The following is a 22,153-nucleotide window of genomic DNA, read 5'->3' on the forward strand; positions in this document are numbered from 1 at the left end:
GTTTGCTGTCACCCAGACTGAAGTGGAGTGGCATGGTCACAGCTCACTTTGGCCTCAAGCTGCTAAACTCCAGCGATCCCCCTGCTTCAGCTTCCTGAGTAGCTGAGACCAGGTATGAGACATCAGACATGGCTAATTTCTTTTCTTTTTTTTTTTTTAAATACTCTTAAGGCATTTATTTACTACAACATTCTCCGATTTCACATTAGCTTAAAATTCAATTCAGTCTTGACATTTCTCCACTGAGGCTACTGCCTCAGCACATGACATAACCCCTCCGGCAACACTCAGTGTGACCCGAATCCGAACGGTGAGCCCCAGGGTCAGCCTCTTTGTTTCCCAGGTGAACCGACTAGATGTTGATACTGCTCCGCTACAAGGTGAAAGCTCCTAACTCAAACTTACTGGAAAAGGCGTGACGTCTGCAAAGTGCGCTTTAAGAAGAGGTACTTTTTGCTTATGAAAAGAAACCAGTGAGGCCTCTAAGGATACTGAAAGGGAGTATTTGACAGTGCAGCACGTGATTCGGAGTGAGGAGTCCGGGTGTTGCTCTGCTGCTCCAGGCTGTTCATACTCTTCCTGCTCCTCCCGTGGGCCCCCTTCCTCAGGTATCACAAAGCCTCCCATCTGTGGCATACAGAATGGCTACAATCCTCCGCAATACCAGCTTGTTTTCCCCCCTCATTCTCCTGGCAAATCAATTCAGTGTTCCGTAGCTTTCCAAAGTAGAAATCCCTCTTTTTTTCCAAGTCTTTTTTTTTTTTTTTTTTTTTTTTTTGAGACGGAGTTTCACTCTTGTAACCCAGGCTGGAGTGCAATGGCACGATCTCGGCTCACTGCAACCTCCGCCTCCTGGGTTCAGGCAATTCTCCTGCCTCAGCCTCCTGAGTAGCTGGGATTACAGGCACGGGCCACCAGGCCCAGCTAATTTTTTGTATTTTTAGTAGAGACAGGGTTTCACCATGTTGACCAGAATGGTCTCGATCTCTTGACCTCGTGATCCACCCGCCTCGGCCTCCCAAAGTGCTGGGATTACAGGCGTGAGGCACCGCGCCCGGCCTCCAAGTCTTCAACAGTAAGTTTCAGTACGTTGACCAGGTGCATCAACTCAGCTGCCTCGTCATCCCCATTGCCCACACCAGGGTTCTTTCGCAGCATGCCAGGGCCAGCCTGAGGAGCCGCAACATTTCTGTGTTGAGATGGGCCTCTGGGGAGCTGCACTGCTAGAACTAAGAGGTTTCTTAGGTTTATTCAGAGCTGGAGCAACGAGGGAGGAGCCACCGCCGTTTCTTGACCTTGTCTGGCAGCCACAGGGTCAGAGTCTTTTCCGTCATAGTTTGCGACAGAAAACTTCTTGAATCACTGAAGGAATTCACAATTGTCCTGAAACTTTCCTTTTACTAATTTGTCCACAGGAATTTTGTCAACACCCATCCTCTTAAAACCCGCTTGTATTTTGAAGTTCTGGGTGTACTCATGTTCTAGCTTAGCTTGGAATTTCACTTTCTTCAAGCAGTGGAGCCAGGGAACAGCATGTCCGTAAACTGACCATAGGCAGCCCCTGCGCACAGCTGTTCGATCTTTGTCAGATTCAGCTGCAGAGACTCATTGATCCAGGCCCGCATGCCATGTGGACTTAGATTATCACCTGTCGCTGACGTTGAGTGTACGTTCACGGCCATCTTCGGCTCTCAGCAGAACCATGTCCACTGCCCGCACCCGGCTCCGGTTCCATCTTCTCATTCAAACCGCCAGACCCCGCCCACTCATGGCTAATTTCTTAAAGATTTTTTTTTTTGCCAGACACTGTGGATCACACCTGTAATCCCAGCACTTTGAGAGGCTGAGGTGGGTGGATCACTTGAGGTCAGGAGTTCGAGACCAGCCTAACCAACATGGTGAAACCCCATCTCTACTAAAAATACAAAAAAAAATTACTTGGGCATGGTGATACATGCCTGTAGTCCCAGCTGCTAGGGAGGCTGAGGCCGAAGAATGGCTTGAACCGGGGAGGCGGAGGCTGCAGTAAGCTGATAACATACCACTGCACTCCAGCCTGGGTGACGGAGTGACACTTTGTCTCAAAAAAATAAACAGGCCAGGTGTGGCGTTGGGCGCCTGGAATTCCGGCTACTCAGGAGGCTGAGACAGGAGAATTGCTTGAACCTGGGAGGTAGAGGTTGCAGTGAGCCAAGATCACACCACTGCACTCCAGCCTGGGCAACAGACTCTGTCTCAAATAAACATACATACATATATATTGTTTTGTAGAGACAGGTTTGCCTTATGTTGCCCAAGCTGGTCTCAAACTCCTAGGCTTAAGCAGTCTTGCCTCAGCCTCCCAAAGCACTGATGACAGGTATGAGTGACCCCCATCTGATCAGTTTCCTCATTTTTAGGTGGGGCTGGTAATAGTGCCTCTCTTGGGGGCTCAGCTGCAAAGATTCTGGGGCTCTGCTACTCCTTGGCTGTGTGACCTTGGACAAATTACTCAACCTCTCTGTGCCTCATCTTTTTCACCTGTGGAATGGAGTGAATCATGGCAGCTGGTGTGAAGATTAACAATTTGCATATAGTAGATGGCACAGGGCAGTCTTGGGTTACTCAAACGTCAGCCGTTGTTGGCGCTGTGTAAATACTTGGGACAGGGCTGGCCTGAAGAAAGGTTTTCCTTAGTTAACATTTTGTTCTTTCAATCTTCATCTCATTTAATCCTCACTGAAATGCTATGTGATGAGTGTGATCATCCCCGTTTTACAGATGAGAAAACAGGCTCAGCCAGAGATCACTATTGCCCCAATTTACGTGGCAGCAAGGCCAGGATTTAAACCTAGATCTGGCCGGGCGTGGCGGCTCATGCATGTAATCCCAGCACTATGGGAGGCTGAGATGGGCGGATCATGAGATCAGGAGTTTGAGACCAGCCTGGCCAACATAGTGGCACCCTATCTCTACTAAAAATACAAAAAATTAGTCGGGTGAGGTGATGTGCACCTGTAATCCCAGCTACTTAGGAGGCTGAGGCAGGAGAATCACTTGAACCCAGGATGCGGAGATTGCAGTGAGCTGAGAACGCACCACTGCACTCTAGCCTAGGGGGACAGTGAGAAACTGTCTCAAAAACAAACCCTAGATCTGCCTGGCTCCCCCCAATCTCCATCTCCTGCCCTCCTCCCAACACACAGTATTTACCATGTGCTACCCTATTATAAGTCTTTTCTGGGGGATTTTCCTTTTTTTTTTTTTTTTTTTTTTTTTTTGAGAAAGAGCCTTGCTCTGTCTCCAGGCTGGAGTGCAGTGGTATGATCTCGGCTCACTGCAACCTCTGCCTCCTGGGTTCAAGCGATTCTCCTGCCTCAGCTTCCCAAGTAGCTGGGACTGCAGGCACACACCACCACGCCTAGCTAATTTTTGTATTTTTAGTAAAGACAGTTTCACCATGTTGGCCAGGATGGTCTCAAACTCCTGATCTCATGATCTGCTCGCCTCAGCCTCCCAAAGTGCTGGAATTACGGGCGTGAGCCACCACTCCTGGCCGGTGATTATACATTAATCCTTACCACAGGCTCAAAGGAGGGTACCCTGTGAATCCTGTTCTATAGACGGAGAATCTGAGGTCCAGAGAGATTACTTCTTGGCTCAGAGGGTCACACAGCTAGCAGATGACCCAGCTGAGATTCATACCTGGGTTTCTGGCTCCAGTCCCTGCACTGACTCGAGGTAAGCACGTGGCGGATCCAGAACCAATGTCCGGTGTCCTGAGGCCAAAAAAAAATGGGGAACAGGGGAAGGGCTCTGCTGCCCTTCAGTTCTCTATCTGCTGTAGAAATAGCTGGAGCTAGGCCAGGAGCAGTGGCTCAGGCCTGTAATCTCAGGACTTTGGGAGGCTGAGGTGGGCGGATCACCTGAGGTTGGGAGGTTGAGACCAGCCTGACCAAAATGGGGAAACCCTAACTACTAAAAATACAAAATGAGCCAGGTGTGGTGGCACATGCCTGTAATCCCAGCACTTTGGGAGGCCGAGGCAGGAGGATCGATTGAGGCCTGGCCAACATAGGGAGACCTCATCTTTATAAAAAACAATAAAAACTAGCTGGGCATGGTGGTGCGTTTGTAGTCCCAGCTACCTGGGACTTGGGAGATGAGGAGGGAACATTGCTTGAACCTGGGAAGTCGAGGCTGCAGTGAGCTATGATTTTGCCATTGTACTCAAGCCTGGGTGATGCCCGTCTTTAAAAAAAAAGCTGGAGTAGGCCCAGTGTGGTGGCTAATGCCTGTAATCCCAGCACTTTGGGAGGCCAAGGCGGGCAGATTACAAGGTCAGAAGTTTGAGACCAGCTTAGCCAATATGGTGAAACCTCGTCTCTCTTCCCCCCTTCCCAAAAAAAGGAAAAAAGTCTCCCCTCCCTCCTCTCCTCCCTCCTACTCCCCCACCCCCCCCAAAAAAAGCTGGAGTAGGCCAGGTATGATGACTCATGCCTGTAATCCCAGCCCTCTGGGAGGCAGAGATGGGTAAATCACCTGAGGTCCAGAGTTTGAGACCAGCCTGGCCAACATGGCGAAACTCCATCTCTACAAAAATTATCCAGGCATGATGGCAGGGGCCTGTAATCTCAGCTACTTGGGAGGCTGAGGTGGGAGAATTGGTTGAACCTGGGAGGTGGAGGTTGCAATGAGCCAAGATCGTGCCACTGCATTCCAGCCTGAGCGACAGAGTGAGACTCCAGCTCAAAAAACAAAAACAAAAGACAAAGGCTGGAGTAGTTAGGATATGAGTTTGAATTTTTATTTCCATGATTTAATCAGCACCCATTGTCCCGAATGCCTTCTCTGTCCTGGGCCTGTGCTGGGTGGCACTGTGGATGTGGTAGAAACTGGCATGGCCCCCAGCGCCGTTCTCCCTTTTTGGGGGTCATAGCCTAATACGGGTCAGATCTGTCCCCCAACACTGATGACCTAGAGTTGGCAGGGCTGAACGTGGGAGCCCAAGAGTCTGCAAACCTGGGAGGTAAAAAGTGCATCCTAGAGGAGAAAGCATCAGCACGGGAGCTCAGAGGACAAGGAAGTAAAGGGCATGTTGGCTGCAATTCAAAGGGGAGTGGGGAGGGGCGCGGAGTTGTGCTGGAGCCACAGACCAGCAGCGCCCTCTGCTGGAAGAATCCCACAGTGCAGTGACCCGGGTACCTCGCGCCTTTTAAGTTTTTTATTTACTTTGAGTCGTAGTTTGGCTGTTGTTGCCCAGGCTGGAGCGCAGTCACTTGATCTCAGCTCCCTGCAACCTCTGCCTCCCGGTTCAAGTGATTCGCCTGCCTCAGCCTCCCAAGTAGCTGGGATTACAGGCATGCATTATCACGCCCAGCTAATTTTGTATTTTTAGTAGAGATGGGGTTTCACCATGTTGGTCAGGGTGGTCTTGAACTCCTGACCTCAAGTGATCCACCCACCTCAGCCTCCCAAAGTGCTGGGATTACAGGTGGGAGCCACCGCGCTCATCCTCAAGTTGTATTAGAATAGCGACCACCCAGCTTTGGCCGGTTTCCTTCCTTCAGTCACAGTTTATTGAGCACTTACTTTGTGCCAGGTTCGGTTGCTAAAGTGCCGACAATGTGGAGCCCGGCCCGCAGAGCTGACATTCTGAAAAGGAACCTATAATATACAGACAGTAGCGAGTATCACCGAGTACTTTCTATGTGCCTTTTTTTCCCCGGGGGGGGGGGGAAGCTGTGTCCCCGTGGGTGCAGTGGTTCACGCCTGTAATCCCATCACTTTGGGAAGCCGAGGCAGGTGGATCACCTGAGGTCAGGAGTTCAAGACCAACCTGGCCAACATGATGAAACCCCATCTCTACTAAAAATACCAAAATTTAAAAAAAAAAAAAAAAAAAAGCCAGTCTTGGTGGCAGCCGCCTGTAATCCTAGCTACTCAGGAGGCTGAGGCAGGAAGAATCGCTTGAACCTGGGAGGCAGAGGTTGTAGTGAGCTGACAGTGCCTTTGCACTCCAGCCTGGGTGACAGAGTGAGACTGTGTCTTAAAAAAAGAAAAGTACTGTTTCTTTATTATTAACATTCAATTCTCAAAGCCTTCGAGTATTTGCATTTTATTAACTAGGGAAACTAAGACACAGAGAGGTTAAGTTACTTGCCCAAGGCCTACACAGCAAATAAGTGCTGGACTCACTTGAACCCAGAGCCCAATTCTTAGATATCACATTCCCTTGCCAATAATATAATGTACTCCCAGCTACTTGGGAGGCTGAGATGCGAGAACCGCTTGAACTCCGGAGGCTGAGGCTGCAGTGAGCCGAGATCGGGCCACTGCATTCCAGCCTGGGTGACAGAGTGAGACTCCCTCAAAATAGAGGAATATAATAGAATAATTTTAGGCCCTGAAAAGTTTTGTGAACAAAATCAAGAGGGGTATGTAATGTTTTTGCGGAAGGGTGCCATTTAGAAGGGGGCAATCAGGGACGGCCTACCGGAGGAGGTGGCCCTAAAGACGATGAGATGTGTGGGAAGAGAGATCGAAGCAGGGGACACAACCAAGGAAAAGGCTCTGCGGCCAGCACTGCCAGAAAGCCACTGTCCTGAGATCTAAAGTTTCCAAGATTTTAGCCAAGGGCCCTGCACTGCAATCACCCTGATTCCACGTGCCCTAGAGGTTACCAGCTCCGCGTGCGAAGTTCTGCCATTCCCACGGGGCCGCAGTCACGAGGCTGAACTTCCCGCGGGCGGTGGGCGTGGCCGGCTCACCTGCGGGGGGAGGGCTCCCATCAGCCCCGCCCCGCCCCGCCCCGCCCCGCGGAGGAGCCGCCCGTGGTCCCAGACGCCGGGCGCAGCGGGAGCGGCGGGGCGTGCCTGGCCTGCGGGACGCCGCCGAGCGCAGCGGGGGCGAAGCGGGGCCGGAGCCGCCGCGGTCAGGTGGGCACCAGGAACGGGGCGCGGGACTCTTGGGGAGCTGCAATGATGGGGGGCGGGGGTGAAGGGTGAGAACGGGGGCCTGGAGCAACCCTGGGCCTGTTTGCCCTGCGCCGGGAAGGGCCTTGGGGCTCCCGAACACCCTTCTGCCCCGTCCTGGGACTCCCCGGGGTCTGGAGGTCTGGCAGGGGCCGCGCGCCCCCAACCCCAGCGCAGGTAAACAGGAGCGAGAATGGGGCTAGGCCTGGAAGAGGGAAGGAGGGGTCCCTTGTGACGGCGGGAGAGCCTGGTGCACGGGGCTGGGCCGGCCAGGGTAAGGTGGTGCGGTTTGCGAGGCTGGGCCACGATGGGGCTCCTGACTGCCTCTGTGTGTGAGGCTCTGTGTTTGTCAGGTTGTGGGTATGGAGGTGAAAGCGACTGTCCGCCGTGTAACCCTGTGATGGGACTGTATGCATGACACTTTCAGCAATGTGAAAACGTGGGCGACCTCTTGACTGTGTGTCTGGAATGCTGTGTGTGTGTGTGTGTTGAGAATTGGATTGTTGGTAGCACTTTATGACCAAGAGCTAGAGCGGCTGTAGTCAACTTTCTGCTTGGGCTGATGTGCGTGTGTGTGTATGGCAGGGAGTGGAACTGGTTGTAGGATTAGCCGTGAATGTTGATCAAGAGGTTGTGTGGCTGTGGTTGTCTTTCTGCCTGTCAGGTGTGTGTGGTGGACAGCGTGGCACTGGGTCAGTGATAGGTTACTAGATTGACTTTTGGTTGTGTGTCACCGTAATGGTGTGTGGTGGGGCTGTGTCCGGAAGTGGGGCTGTTTCATGGGACGGTACAGGTGGAATCTAGGGGTTGGATGAGTGAGGTGTGGAAGCATGTGAAGCCTTTGTGTGTGTGTGTGTGTGTGTGTGTGTGTGTGTGTGTGTGTGTGTGTGTAGGGAGGATCTGGAGGGTGTGTAACCTGCATTGATGCCGTGGCTGGCAGTGGTGTGCAATGGAGAGTTTGTTGTGGGGTGTGTAAGTTTGGGAGATGGGAGTGGAGACGTGGACATCTAAGTGGGATTCTCCTCTGAGTGGGTGACAGGAGGGAAAGGGGGGTCTTCGTCAGGGATGGGTGTGTGGGGCTGGGCCTGTGATTACCAGCTGTGCAGTTGTGCACCCTGGGCTCCCTGTAAATGTGGGACCTGCTGTGTGTCTGGGACGCAGCCTGAGTGCTGGGTGGCTGTGGTTGAGCGTGTTTGTTGCTGTGGTTGTTGGTCTGGCCGTGGAGTGGTGTGTGTGTAGCTGTGTCTGAGGTTATGGAGGGAGGTTGTTACATTGGCAAAATTGTGTGAATGGTCGTGGTTGTAAGGGTGACTCTTGAGACTGGTTGTGAGTTCAACCACTGATACGTGTGTGTGAGGTATGAGAATAGGTATGGTGTGATCTGTAATCTCAACACTTTGGGAACCTGAGGTGGGAGGATTGCTTGAACACAGGAGTCCTAGACTAGCCTGTGCAATATGGTGAGACCCCATCTCTACAAAAAAACAAAAATTAGCTGGGCATAGTTTAGTTTTTTAAAAATTAAAAAAAGCTTGGCTGGGAGTGGTGGTTCACGCCTGGAATCATAGCACTCTGGGAGGTCAAGGCAGGTGGATCATTTGAGGTCAGGAGTTCGAGAGCAGCATGGACAACGTGGTGAAACACCATCTCTAAAAATACAAAAATTAGCCGGGCATGGTGGTAGGCGCCTGTGATCCCAGGTACTTGGGAGGCTGACGCAGGAGAATCATTTGAACCTGGGAGATAGGGTGTGGTGAGCCGAGATTGTACCCATTGCACTCCAGCCTGGGCAACAGAGTGAGACCTGATCTCAAAAACATAAAATCAAATTTTAAAAAAAGGCCAGGTGTGGTGGCTCACGCCTGTAATCCCAGCACTGTGCGAGGCCAAGGCAGGTGGATCACGAAGTGAGATCAAGACCATCCTGGCCAACACGTTGAAACCCCATCTCTACTAAAAATACAAAATATTAGCTGGGTGTGGTGGCATGCGCCTTTAGTCCCAGCTACTTGGGAGGCTGAGGCAGGAGAATCACTTGAACCCAGGAGGCGGAGGTTGCAGTGAGCCGAGATCCTTCCATTGCACTCCAGCCTCGGCGACAGAGTGAGACTGTCTCAAAAAAATTTTTTTTAAATGTTCACACACATCAACATCAACACATATATACATATATCTAGAGAGAGAGATCAGTGACAAGTCTGTGGTGCACAAAGTGTGCAGGCCCCTTACTGTATGTGATTGCGCGTGTGTGACATAGAAACTGCTGCACTGCTTATGGTGGACGCAGTGCCTTGAGCGAAGTGTGCGTGAACGTGGCATCCCTCCGCGCACATCCACAGCTTTCTGTTCTGACAGCGGAACTGAATCGCAGTACACAGTGTGTAGGTGTGGGAGTCCCTGCTGGCCAGGCCTGGAGGGGGAGGAGGAGGAGGTGGGGAAGCTGGCGGGGGCTCCAAAATGATCCTGGGAGTATGTGAATCTAGAGGTGTGTGAGGCACTTTATGGGGCTGTGTGAGTTTGGGAGACAGTGTCAGGGTCAGGTGCACGGAGATGGTCTGAGTGAGTGATTTCACGAGTGGGAGAGACAGTTAGTTTCTGCGTGAGTTTTCCTCTGCTTAGACTAGCATCTTTTTCTTTTCTTTTTTTTTTTTTTTTTTGAGAAGGCATCTCACTCTGTCATCAGGCTGGAGTGCAGTGGCACCCTCTCGGCTCACTGCAACCTCGGCCTCCCAGGTTCAAGTGATTCTCCTGCCTCAGCCTCCCAAGTAGCTGATATTACAGGCACCCACCACCACATTGAGCTTAATTTTTGTATTTTTAGTAGAGAGGGGGTTTCACCATGTTGGCCAGGCTGGTCGCAAACGCCTGACCTCAGGGGATTCACCCGCCTCAGCCTCCCAGTGCTGGGATTACAGGCGTGAGCCACCATGCCCAGCCTTGGCTTTTATTTCTGAAAATATACCTGTGAGTTGGGTGGAATTTCTAAAAGGGAAGTGTGTACAGATTGTTTTTGAAGGAACAGTATATGTGTGTGTGCCTGAGTGTGTTGTTAGGTTGTATTTCTAAAAGGAAAATGTAGGTGTGTGTAGAGTTGTATTTTTAAGAGGAGAATGTATATGTTGATTTTTTTTTTTTTTTCTGTTTTAAACTGGGTCTTGTGCTGTCGCCCAGGCTGAGCGGTGCAGCTCCAACCTCCTGGGTTCAAGCGATCCTTCCACCTCAGCCTCCAGGTATGCCACCAACCACACCTGGCTAAATTTTTGATTTTGTTTGTAGAGATGGGGTCTCGCTGTTTCCCAGGCTGGTCTCAAACTCCTGGTCTCAAGTGGTCCTCCTGCCTCAGCCAGAATTCCAGAGTGCTGGGAATACAGGTGTGAGCCACACACCTGGCCTCCACTGTATTTCTAATGAGGGAGTATGTGTGTGTAACTATTTTTGGAGGGTACATGAGTATACCATGTTTTTTGTTTTGAGACAGAGTCTTATTCTGTAACCCAAGCTGGATTGCAGTGGCACGATCTGGGCTCACTGCAACCTCCACCTCCCAGGTTCAAGAGATTCTCCTGCCTCAGCCTCCTGAGTAGCTGGGACAACAGGTGCCCACCCCCACACCCAGCTAATTTTGTTTTGTATTTTTAGTAGAGATGGGGTTTCACCAGGTTGGCCAGGCTGGTCTCAAATTCCTGGCCTCAAGTGATCTGCCTGCCTCAGCTTCCCAAAGTGCTGGGATAACAGGCATGAACCTCCATGCCGGTCCCTGTCTTGTATTTGAGAGAAGGGGACATTTGTGTGTGTGTCAAATTGTATTTCAGAGAGGAGAATGTGGGTGTTGCATTGTGCCTTTAAGAAGGGAGGGTGAGGTGTGTGAGGTGTGCTTCTGAGGAGTGTGTGTGTCTAGGAGGACCCCAGAGGCATCGCCAGCTAAGCTGTGACCCACATACAACCACATGAAGTCCCATGGAGGGGCCCTGCCCACTGTGAGCTGGGCTTCAGACCCTCAGCTGTCCCATGGCCAGTGTGACATCCCTGGACCACACCTATCACATGTGTGTCCCAACAGGCCCTGGGCTGGCTGAGCCTGTCTGTGATGGAAGAGGGTGGAGCCCCTGTTACCTGGGAGCCGACACATGACCCCCTCCTCTACCCCCCCAACCTAGAGGCCTCCTGGGCTTCCAGGGGCCCCAGCCCCTCAGCCTTCTCCTCCCACCACACCCCACCCCCAGTGGTCTGACTGGTTCCCAACAAAAACACCCTAAGAATGAGCTCACGCAGAGGCTGCCGCCTCCACATGTCCCGCCCCACTTGCCCGGCAGAGGAGGGTGCCTCTCCCAGGTCACACGGCCGACCTGGAGCTCTGGGCCCAGAGATCCAGGGGCCTTGGGGTGGGGAAGGCTGGGCAGGTGAGCTGAGGGAAGATGGGGGACCCCCAGGCCAGCTGTTTGCCCTCTCTTGGTTAATTATGCATAGGATTTGGGCAGAACCCTGGGTTGGGAGGACAGAGGAAGGTAGGTTAGAATGTTCTAGATGAGAGCTGGCTAGGTGGGGGGCTGGGGGACAGTCAGCTGAGGGCTGGGATGTGTGTGGAAACTGGGATGCAGAGGGTATGGAGGCAGAGGGCTGGCCAGAATGGGTGGAGTGGGGAAGAGATAGGATGGGGAGAAGTTAGGGGTCCTGATGGCTATTATGGGAGTAGAGGCTGGGGCCAGCTTGCTTGGCCCTGGCAATGATTCCCTGACCCCCCCACTGTTACCCTCCAGAAGCAGCAATGTCTGTGCAGGTGGCAGCACCCGGAAGCGCGGGGCTGGGCCCAGAGCGCCTGAGCCCTGAGGAGCTGGTGCGGCAGACGCGTCAAGTGGTACAGGGTCTGGAGGCGCTGCGGGCAGAGCACTGTGGCCTGGCAGGGCACCTGGCGCAGGCGCTGGCGGGACAAGGCCCAGTGGCTGGCTGGGAGATGCTGGAGGAAAAGCAGCAGGTGGTGAGCCACTCGCTGGAGGCCATCGAGCTGGGGCTGGGCGAGGCCCAGGTATGAGGGGGGCTAGGTGGGGGGCTGGGGGACAGTCAGCTGAGGGTGGGGGAGGGCCAGGTATGAAGCTCACTATTGCAGAGGGGCACACTGGGAGCCTGAAGCCGGCTAATCATGAGATCAGGAGTTCGAGACCAGCCTGGTATCATAGTGAAAACCCATCTCTACTAAAAATTCAAAAACTAAAGGATTACATGCCTGTAATCCCAGCACTTGGGTAGGCTGAGGTGGGCAGATCACGAGGTCAGGAGTTAGAGACCAGCCTGTCCAACCTAGTGAAACCCGGTCTTTACTAAATATTCAAAAATCAGCCCAGTGTTGTGGCAGGCGCTTGTAGTCCCAGCTACTCAGGAGGCCGAGGTAGGAAAACAGCTTGAAGCTGGGAGGCAGAGGTTGCAGTGAGCGGAGATTAAGCCATTGTACTCTAGCCTGAGCAGCAAGAGTGAAACTCCATCTCAAAGTAAAAACAAAAAAAATTAGCTGGGCATGGTGGTACGTGGCTGTAGTCCTAGCTACGCAGGAGACCGAGGCAGGAGGATCACTTGAATCTGGGAGATGGAGGTTGCAGTAAGCCGAGATTGTGCCACTGCACTCCAGCCTGGGTGACAGAGCGAGACTGTCTCAAAAAAAAGTATGGCAGAGCCGGGTGCGGTGACTCACACCTGTAATCCCAGCACTTTGGGAGGCCAAGGTGGGTGGATCATGAGGTCAAGAGATCGAGACCAGCCTGGTCAACATGGTGAAACCCCGTCTCTACTAAAAATACAAAAATTAGCTAGGCATGGTGGCACATGCCTGTAGTCCCAGCTCCTCAGGAAGCTGAGGCAGGAGAATTGAACCTGGGAGGCGGAGGTTGCAGTGAGCCAAGATCATGCCACTGCTCTCCAGCCTGGGTGACAGAGCGAGACTCCACCTCAAAAAAAAAAAAAATGCCAGAGAGGCGCAATGCTGCAGGGCGAGGCCTGGGGAAATCAGGCCTGGGAAGGGGAGGCTCCAGGCCAGAGACCGAGTCCCTTGGCAGCTTTATGGGGTCCTTGTGACAGGGACCCCTGAACCAGATGGCATTCTTCAGCAAACTGAGTCCTGGGGTGAGTGTGGGGGTGAAATCAGAGGGGCCCCTGGGAAACTGAGGACACTGGAGCTGCATTGGTGGAGTCTCTGCAGAACTTGGGGTATTGTGCATAGCAGTGAGGGGCTGCAGCCTGATTTGAGGCCTGGGCTGGGTTGTGGGCTGCCTGGAAGGGTAGGAACCAGCATCGACTTAGGACCCCCACCCCGGGCAGGTACTGCTGGCCCTGTCAGCACACATGGGTACACTGGAGGCAGAGAAGCAGCGGCTGCGGGCACAGGCCCGGCGGCTAGCCCAGGAGAACGTGTGGCTTCGGGAGGAACTGGAGGAGACACAGCGGCGGCTTCGGGCCAGCGAGGAGGCTGTGGCCCAGCTGGAGGAGGAGAAGCACCACCTGGAGTTCCTGGGGCAACTGCGACAGTATGACCCATCTCCAGAAAGCCAGGTACCACAGGCAGGTCAAGGCGGCATGGGGGCTTCACCCTTCACAGAGCCCGACAGTCCCCCCAGACCCTCCTTAGAGTCCTACAGTTCCCCGACTCTCCTTATATTTCCCAGACCCTGCTTTGAGTCCTATAGTCCCCCAGAACCTCCTTAGAGCCCCCCAACCCTCCTTAGAGTCCCTCTGTAGAGTCCCACAGTCCCCCAGACCCTCGTTACAGTTCCCCTGACCCTCTGGAGAGTCCCACAGTCCCCCCAACCCTCCTTAGAGCCCCAGTCCCCCAGAACCTCCTTAGAGTTCCTTAGAGTCCCACAGTCCCCTAGAGCCTCCTTAGTGTCCCACAGTCCCCAGACCCCCAACCCTCCGTAGAGCCCCCAGACAGACCCAGCAGCACTCCTGTAGACACCCCCACCAGCTGCTCCACGAAGTTCCCAGAACCTCGCCTGTCCCCCGGGGCCCCTCACACTCGTGATAACCACCTCCCTCAAACCCTGAGATCCAGGGCCCCATCTCTGAAACCCACACACCTCCTGACCCCCCACTTTCCATGTCCCTGCAGCAGCCTGAGTCCCCGCCTCGCCGAGACAGCCTGGCCTCCCTGTTCCCCAGCGAGGAGGAGAGGAAAGGTGGGTGTCAGGGGGTACATGCCCTGAGGGATGGCAAGGGCGGGGAGGGGGCTCTGAGCTGCCAGACCCTAGTCTCTGAGCAGGGGAGGGGGAGGTAAGGGCAGGTTCAGGAGGACCCTGAATGTGACAATGGGCAGGGTAGCCCCCCTGCACGGCAGGCCCTGTATTCACATTCCACAAGGCAGGTGGGTTGCTGTGTTCCAGCTGGTTAGATGCTAGTGACCCCAATCTTAGAAGTCAGTGTTGGGGGTAGGGCTATAGTTTCAGGGACCAGTTGGGCAGTCTGGCAGTTCTGGGCAGTGTCCCCTCATGCAAGGCTGGAGGAGCAAGAGGCTGCGGTTACTCAGAGCCCACCCCATCCCCCACTTAGGTCCTGAGGCTGCAGGAGCAGCAGCGGCTCAGCAGGGCGGCTACGAGATCCCCGCCCGACTTCGAACCCTGCATAACCTCGTGATCCAGTACGCGGGGCAGGGCCGCTATGAGGTAGCAGTGCCTCTGTGCCGCCAGGCCTTGGAGGACCTGGAGCGCAGCTCCGGCCACTGCCACCCTGACGTGGCCACCATGCTGAACATCCTGGCGCTGGTGTACCGGTGAGTGCTGTGGCTGGCCGTCACTGGGGGAAGGAACGGCAGGGACCGATTGGGTGCTTGTGTTACCCACTCTGCCAGCATGGAGCATCTGGGGAGGTCAGGGCAGGGGACAGCCAGAATAGGAGAGGAAGGAAAAGCTCTGCTATGAGAAGGGGAGAGAGGGAGTGGGACACATCTGGGGGGAGAGTGTCACTTAGCCAGGCAGAGAGGAGTCAGCGTAAACACCAGGGGCCCCAACAGTGCCAGCAAGAGACCTGGGGTGGCTAGAGGCTTGACAGAGGTCTGGGGGCACAAGCTGTGTTAGACACTTAGGAAGGATGGAGGGGCCCCCACAAGGTGCCACCCATGCTTGGTTCAGCCAGGTTCCTCCCAGCCCCTGTGGCTGCAGCTGCCCCAAACCCCTGGCTAACTCCTTCCATCTCTGGGCTGCCCACTGCCCCACAGGGACCAGAACAAGTACAAAGAAGCCACAGACCTACTCCACGATGCCCTGCAGATCCGGGAGCAGACGCTGGGCCCTGAGCACCCTGCGGTGAGTGAGGCCCCGGGGAGGTGGAGTGGGGCTGTCCCCGCCACTCCCTGACCAGTGCCTCCCCCACTCCCACAGGTGGCCGCCACGCTCAACAACTTGGCTGTCCTCTATGGGAAGCGCGGGCGTTACCGGGAGGCAGAGCCCCTGTGCCAGCGTGCTTTGGAGATCCGAGAGAAGGTCCCATCCCCTTGCCCGACCCCGAGGAACCCCGTCCTGTGTAGCCCTCCCCCGAGGAGAACCCCCTGTCCTGTGTAGCCCTCCCCATGCACCCTGAGCACGTACATTGTGACCTTGGTCCTCAGGTGCCCCTTGTGTTTGGTACTGGGAGACCCCAGTTGGAGCCTTGGTCACCCAACCCATCACTCTTGACCTTCTGAGATCCCAGTTTGATCTTGACCCTGACTCCGACGTCTCAGTCTCTCCAACATCAACTGGGTCCCCCCACAGCCTTTCTAACCCCTCATGACATGACAATTGGCAAAAGCCCAACCCTGACCTACCCATCTGACCCTGTACCCCACGAGTTTCTGGATTGCCATGACCTCTGACCTTGGTAATCCCAATTGATGGTAACTTTTGTCCCCTGGTCCCCAACCTCTCAGGTCACTGTCTGCTTTGACATTACCCCTAACTCATGACCACCATATGGCAGTGATGTCATATGGCAGTGATGTCACATGTCCCACCACTCCTGTATGACCCCTGGCCCCCAGGTCCTAGGTGCTGACCACCCGGATGTGGCCAAGCAGCTCAACAACCTGGCCCTGCTGTGCCAGAACCAGGGCAAGTTTGAGGACGTGGAGCGGCACTACGCCCGGGCCCTGAGCATCTACGAGGCCCTGGGCGGACCCCACGACCCCAATGTGGCCAAGACCAAGAACAACCTGGTGAGGCCCAGTGCGGGGGTGGGGTGCCTGCCCTGGGGAGGCACCTACTGGCTGGGTACAGAGTGAGCACCATGGTGGGGAGGGACCCACCAGGCCCGGCCCGGCCCGGCCCTTGGAGCAAGTGTCCCATCAGACGTGAGCTGGCTCAGCACAGAGAACACAGAACATGGAATCAGGAAATGCTTAAGTCCATGGCAGCCTGAGGCCAGCCAGTGGAGGAGGAAGCTGGCAGGCTGAGATGGCAGCACTAGAGAGGTATTGAGCTCAGTGCGGCCAGCTCCCCTCTCAGCCTGGTCCCCACATCACTGGTTCTTAGTGTCCCTATGAGGTGGGAGCTATTGCCCCACTTAGCATGTGAGGAGACTGAGGCACAGAGGCCATGCCACCAGCCCAAAGTAGCGCAGCCAGGCTCAGAAACGGGGTCACCTGCCCTCCATCCCCCAGGCAGGAAGTGGGGCTGGGCTCCAAACTACTCTGCTCCAGGGTGAGGCTTTAGGCAGGGGAGGGATATGGCCAGGTCTGCACAGTAGAAAGTGGGACTGGGGCCAGGCATGGTGGTTCACACCTGTAATCCCAACACTCAGCACTTCAAGACACTGAGGCAGAAGGATCACTTGAGGCTGGAAGTTCGAGACCAGCCTGGGCAACATAGCAAGACCTTGTCTGTACTACAAAACCCAAGTGGGTCTAGATGAAGTTCCCAGACTGGAGCCAAGATCTCCCTGACATTCCCTCTCCACAGGCCTCAGCCTACCTGAAACAGAACAAGTACCAACAAGCGGAAGAGCTATACAAAGAAATCCTCCACCGAGAGGACCTGCCTGCCCCACTCGGTGAGCCTCTAGCCCCTGCCTTCCCTCCTGCTGGGCTTCTCCCTGTCCCCACCTCAGTGTCCCCCCATCTTCCCCCCTAGGTGCCCCCAACACAGGCACAGCGGGTGACACAGAACAGGTGAGGATGGGCTGTGCTTCGGCTCCTGGGGTGGGCGTGGGGACTGCATGGGATCGGACTGAGCAGCGTCCCGGCCCCTCCCCAGGCCCTCCGCCGCAGCAGCTCTCTCTCCAAGATCCGTGAGTCTATCCGGCGAGGAAGTGAGAAGCTGGTGTCCCGTCTCCGAGGCGAGGGGGCCGCCGGGGCAGCCGGGTAGGTGTTGCTCAGGTCAGCACCGAGCCCTGACAGCAGCAGGACCTGCAGCCCAACCCTCTCCCTGTCCTGCTCAAGAACCTTCCCTGGCTCCTATCCCGCCAGGGCCACACACAGATCAAACCCTGTGCTGGAAAGGTCCCTCCTGGATTCACTTGTTTCTTCCCTGCTGCCCGCTTTGCAGAATGAAGAGAGCCATGTCGCTCAACACACTCAACGTGGATGGTGCGAGGGCGCCTGGGTCTCAGGTGAGGCAAAGATGGAGTGGGGCCACATGGGTAGGCGCAGAGAAAAGGTCAAGGCAGGGCGGTTGGGCTGGCGTCGGAGTCAGCAGGGGCTGGGTAGTGTCAGAAGGGACCCAGGACAGGAGCAACAATGTGTTTTACTTGAGATACAGGTGAGGGGGGTGGACAAGTTGGCTGCCAGGCTGGACCTGGAGCTGCAGGGTGGACGTAGCACCTGCCCCTCACCTCCTCCCATCCCCTGTGCCTGCTTCCAGTTCCCCAGCTGGCACCTGGACAAGGTCCCTCGGACCCTCAGCGCCAGCACCCAGGACCTGAGCCCGCGCTAACGTCGAGTGAACAGCATTGGCTGCGGCTCTTCAGGAATAGTGCAGGAGGGAGGGGCTGTGGGGGTCTGTCAGTTCCTGGACTCCCCTGCCTCTGGGTACCTGGTGGATAGCTACCGTCTCCTTCGATTAAAGGCTGTGGATGTGACAGTAAGGAATGTCACCTGAGTTCATAAGACCTTCTAGGGCCAGGCAAGACTCAGCAGTCACCAGGAACAGCTGACGGCCTTGCCCTGCTCACAGCTGCTGAGCAATCTGCTCTATCCTCTGCAGTGTCTCCTGCGACTCCAGCTGCTCCAGGCTGAGCAGGGACAGGCCCAGCTGATCCTCCTACAGAAAACAGAGGAAGCGGAGGCTGTCAGGAAGGGGGTGGGGACCCAGGCAGCTGCAGCACTTCCCCACCCGCCCCTGATGGGGATTAGGGGTCTGATGCATGAGGGACAGGATGTTTAAATTCGGAAATGTCCAGATAATCTAGAGCAGGCCATCCCTGTCAACAGAAGGTGGGGCTGCAGGAGGGGCCAGCCTGGGAGCCGGGGAAGGATGGGCTTTCCCAAGACAGCACAGTCTCTCCTGAAAAGGCCCGATGCCTTCTCATCCCAAATTCTCTCACCTTGCCTTGCCTCGGTGGCATCTGTGGCCCCTCAAATCTCCCCCCACTCCCCAGAGCCTGACACATAGATGTACTTTTCTTGGTGGAGGACAGGTAGGTTGGGAGTGGGGAAAATCTATAATGGGCCTTTCTGGAGGAGGGTCCCAGCCTCACCCGGTGGAAGGGCTGTGCCATCTGCCGTAGGAAGTACTTGGCCACCTGGACACCTTCATCCACAGTCAGGTTGAGGTTGGCATCTGTGAGGTGCTCCTGGATCCAGCGGGGCAGCTTCCCCCGCTTGTCCGCACGGGCAAACCGCTAGGGGCAGAAGTGCAGGCCAGGGAGAGCGTCATGACCAGAGGCCGAGGGATCCTGGGCCATCTTCCACCCTGCGACCCACCCCATCTGGGAAAGGAACGGGAAAACAGCCTAGTTCTTGGAGGCTGGGGTGGGAGCACAGGGGCACCCCTGAACCTGCACCTTGTCGGCAAAGACCATGAGGCCATAGTCAGTCTTGCCCCTGATGGCTCGACCCACGCACTGGGCCGCGTGGCGCATGGCATCGAAGGTGAGAAAGTCATTCTCACGGATCTGGAACTGGTCCCGCAGGTATTCCAGCCGCGCCTGCAGATACAGAGGAGTGGGGGAGGTGGGGGAGACATCCCTCCCTTGGCCCTAACACTTTGGGAAGCCAGTGCTGCTCACCTTGAGAATGCGGCTCTGCGTGTAGACGTATGGGACACCAAACATGATGACGGCCCGCCCATAGTGGTGCACTGGTGGGCAGAGGAGAGGAGGCAAGGGGGTTACAAGTGCAGCTGGTGGGACAGGGACAGCCTCACGCGCATGGTGCACTGGTGGGCAGAGAGGCGGCAAGGGGGTTACAAGTGCAGCTGGTGGGAGAGGGACAGCGACAGCCTCGCGCGTGGAGCAGAGGAAGGGTGTGCTCCTACCGGGTGCCCAGGGACACGGGAGGGGAGGGGCCCTCTGGGTGCTCAGGCTGTGGGTGGGTGGTCCCCTATGGCAGTGGACAGCAGAATGGGCAGGTGTTCTGGGAAAGGAGAGCCCAGGCCACTCACCAAAGTCGATTCCCTCAGACACTTTGCCCCTGGCCACTGACAGCAGGATGGCCCCGCGGCCATTCTCGCAAGCCTGAGGTGGGGAGGCCAAGATACAAGTTGAGTCACTCCTTGGAGCCACCTCCCCCACCTCCTCCACGCTAGCCTCACACACCCACCTCCTGGTACTTCTCCAGGGCGACGCTGGTCTCGGCACCATCCTGGGTCTCAATAAAGAGCAGCTTGTTCCTCTGGATGTTCTCAAGAATCCCCTGGGGATGGACCCAGGAAGGTCAGAATGAGGGTGGGTTCAGGGCATGGCCGTCCTGGTCACATCCAACTCTCCCGGGGACTCCTGCATCACAGACCCTTTCTCTGGGCCTCAGCTGGGGAGGAAGGGTGGAATTGTCCAGCCTCACTTCTTTGAGGAAACTTAGTGATCCGGGTGGGGAACCAGTAACTGCTGGGTAAGTAGAACAGGCATGTGGCTCAAGGGGGTGGCCAATCGGGGAACCCCATCCCCTGCCAGCGATTGGTGGAGGGGCTGACTGTGAGAAAGGTAGAGCCAATCAGAAGCTGCCCTGAGCTTTTCCATATGACACTATAATACAGTGTGGAGCCAATGCAAGGACAGACAGACCAGTGGGACAGAATGAAGAGTCCAGAAACACATGGCCACCTGTGCAGTTCAGTAGGGAGAGCTTTAACCGGAGCAAGTGGATTTCCAAATGGAACCAAAAAATGAATCTTGACCCCTAACCCACACCATACACAAAGATGAATTTGAGGTGCCTCATTGACCTAGACTTGAAAGCTAAAACCATAACCTCCTAGGAGGAAACACAGGAGCCTCTCTTCATGACCTTGGGCAAAGATAAGTAGGACACAAAAGGCACCTGGGCTGTGGGGACTGGGTCACTTCTCCTGCCTTGTGGAAGCTGCCCATTGGAGGACAAGGCCTGGCTGTAAGGATGAGGTTCCTGCCCCTCATACATGCTATTCCCTGATACTTGGATTAGCCAAGTTCACTCATTTCACCCCAACGTGCTTTCACCTACTCCTGAAAGCCTGGACATGGTGTGCTCAGAGACACAAAGTGCAGGGTGGCCTCCCCTCCCACCCATGTCCTGCTGGTCACCCAGGGCCTGGCTGTGATGAGCCCTGTTGCCAGAATGCCCCACAAGCTCCTCCACCTGCTTCCCTGAAGACCCTTGAGAGACTATGCCCTGATTCTCAGTCCAGCCTTAATTCTCTAGAACCTACCTCTAACCCAGCTACCTCAGCCTCCCCACCAGGCTGTCTGTGCTGGAGGATCACAGGGATGGGGTGACCCCAAAGAGCAGCAGGGGAGCAAGGAACCTAGAAGGTGGGGGTACTGCTCTGAAGGAAAGGCCCACATTGGGGCTCATGTCTCCATTCTCAGCATGATGTGCTGGGGGCAGGTCATGGGGTGCAAGCTGCACTCTCTCTCCTGGCATACAGGATACCTGTCCCCATCATAGCATGAGAGGAATGAAGTTGACACCAGTGCAGTGCCAGGGGCTAAGGAGAACAGGTGACTCCTCTTTCTGGGGAGGGGGTGGCCAGGTGTACCTGCTCATACCAGGAGGCCACGGTGCTCTCCATGTACTGGTAGCTGGTGAAGAAGGCCACAATGCCATCAGGGACCACAGCGGACATCTCCAGCAGGAGGTTCCCATAGTTCCGGATCACAGCTGCAAGGGGTCAGAGGTTGGGCCCTCTACCGGCCCAGGTCCACCTCCCTTCTCTGTCTTGGAACCGGGAGTTTCTGGAGCTCCCCCCGCCCAGGTTGGCTATCATGCTGTTCACACACATCCCACTCCTCATGAGTCTGTTTGAGGACCCTCCTTGCCACCTCCTGAAGTCATGCCTGGCTGTGATTTGAGTGCAGAAGGGGCCAGGCACGGTGACTCATGCCTGTAATCCCAGCACTTTGGGAGGCTGAGGTGGGCAAATCATTTGAGGTCAGAAGTTTGAGACCAGCCTGGCCAACATGGAGAACCCCATCTCTACTAAAAATACAAAAATGACCCAGGTGTGGTGGCGGATGCCTGTAATCCCAGCTACTTAGGAGGCTGAGGCATGAGAATTGCTTGACCCTGTGAGATGGAGGTTGCAGTGAGCCGAGATCATGCCACTGTACTGCAGCCTGGGCAACAGAGCAAGACTGTCTCAAAAAAAAGCCTGGACACGGTAGCTCACACCTGTAATTCCAGCACTTTGGAAAGCCAAGGTAGGTGGATCATCTGAGGTCAGGAGTTCGACACAAGCCTGGCCAACACGGCAAAACCCATCTCTACTAAAAAATACATACAAAAATTAGCAGGGCATGGTGGTGCATGCCTGTAATCCCAACTACTAGGGGGACTGAGGCAAGAGGATTGCTTGAACCTGGGAGGCGGAAGTTGTAGTGAGCTGAAGTTGAGCCACTGCACTCCAGCCTGGGAGACAGAGACTCTGCCTCAAAAAAAGGAAAAAAAAAATAAGCCAGGTGTGGTGGCACCTGCTTGTAATCCCAGCTACTCAGCAGGCTGAGGCAGGAGAATTGCTTGAACCCAGGACAGAGGTTGCAGTGAGCTGAAATTGTGCCCTTGCACTCCAGCCTGGGCAACAGACTGAGACTCGTCTTTTAAAAAAAAAGGCCATGTA

At 55.2% G+C, this 22,153-nt stretch overlaps 2 protein-coding genes and 1 pseudogene across 13 annotated transcripts in view; 1 reads left to right on the top strand and 2 right to left on the bottom strand.

The window, feature by feature from the left end:
• On the top strand, positions 1-17,987 carry KLC3 (kinesin light chain 3). 6 transcript variants are annotated; one of them, XM_078360141.1, is made up of 14 exons: positions 1-112; positions 3,566-3,720; positions 11,711-11,976; positions 13,260-13,490; positions 14,047-14,113; positions 14,484-14,703; positions 15,148-15,235; positions 15,311-15,412; positions 15,949-16,122; positions 16,865-16,955; positions 17,036-17,073; positions 17,159-17,265; positions 17,450-17,513; positions 17,765-17,987. In XM_078360141.1, exons 2-14 carry the CDS (start codon positions 3,663-3,665, stop codon positions 17,834-17,836), a joined length of 1,578 nt encoding a protein of 525 aa, XP_078216267.1. In that variant the 5' UTR covers positions 1-112; positions 3,566-3,662; the 3' UTR covers positions 17,837-17,987. The 6 variants fall into 6 exon arrangements, with proteins under 6 accessions (XP_078216267.1, XP_054105597.2, XP_035139470.3 ...); XM_054249622.2 differs by lacking the exons at positions 1-112; positions 3,566-3,720 and adding exons at positions 6,821-6,917; positions 10,125-10,183; XM_035283579.3 differs by lacking the exons at positions 1-112; positions 3,566-3,720 and adding an exon at positions 6,821-6,917.
• Positions 923-1,758, bottom strand: LOC103787290 (microtubule-associated protein RP/EB family member 1 pseudogene; annotated as a pseudogene).
• Positions 17,629-22,153, bottom strand: part of ERCC2 (ERCC excision repair 2, TFIIH core complex helicase subunit) — a 20,566-nt gene continuing 16,041 nt past the window's right edge. For 4 of the 7 annotated variants that reach the window (XM_035283573.3, XM_002762238.6, XM_035283571.3 and 1 more), the window contains 7 exons: positions 21,077-21,198; positions 19,663-19,755; positions 19,505-19,577; positions 19,131-19,201; positions 18,906-19,049; positions 18,600-18,743; positions 17,629-18,163 (listed from right to left, as the gene is read on the bottom strand). In XM_035283573.3, the coding sequence (XP_035139464.2) occupies positions 18,071-18,163; positions 18,600-18,743; positions 18,906-19,049; positions 19,131-19,201; positions 19,505-19,577; positions 19,663-19,755; positions 21,077-21,198 (740 nt within the window). In that variant the 3' untranslated portion in view covers positions 17,629-18,070. Of the gene's footprint in view, positions 18,164-18,599; positions 18,744-18,905; positions 19,050-19,130; positions 19,202-19,504; positions 19,578-19,662; positions 19,756-21,076; positions 21,199-22,153 lie in introns of those variants that run through there. The other 3 variants (XR_013530986.1, XR_013530987.1, XR_616190.5) reach the window with 2 other exon arrangements.

Source organism: Callithrix jacchus, chromosome 22 (assembly GCF_049354715.1).
Source record: "Callithrix jacchus isolate 240 chromosome 22, calJac240_pri, whole genome shotgun sequence".
NCBI lineage: Eukaryota > Metazoa > Chordata > Mammalia > Primates > Cebidae > Callithrix > Callithrix jacchus.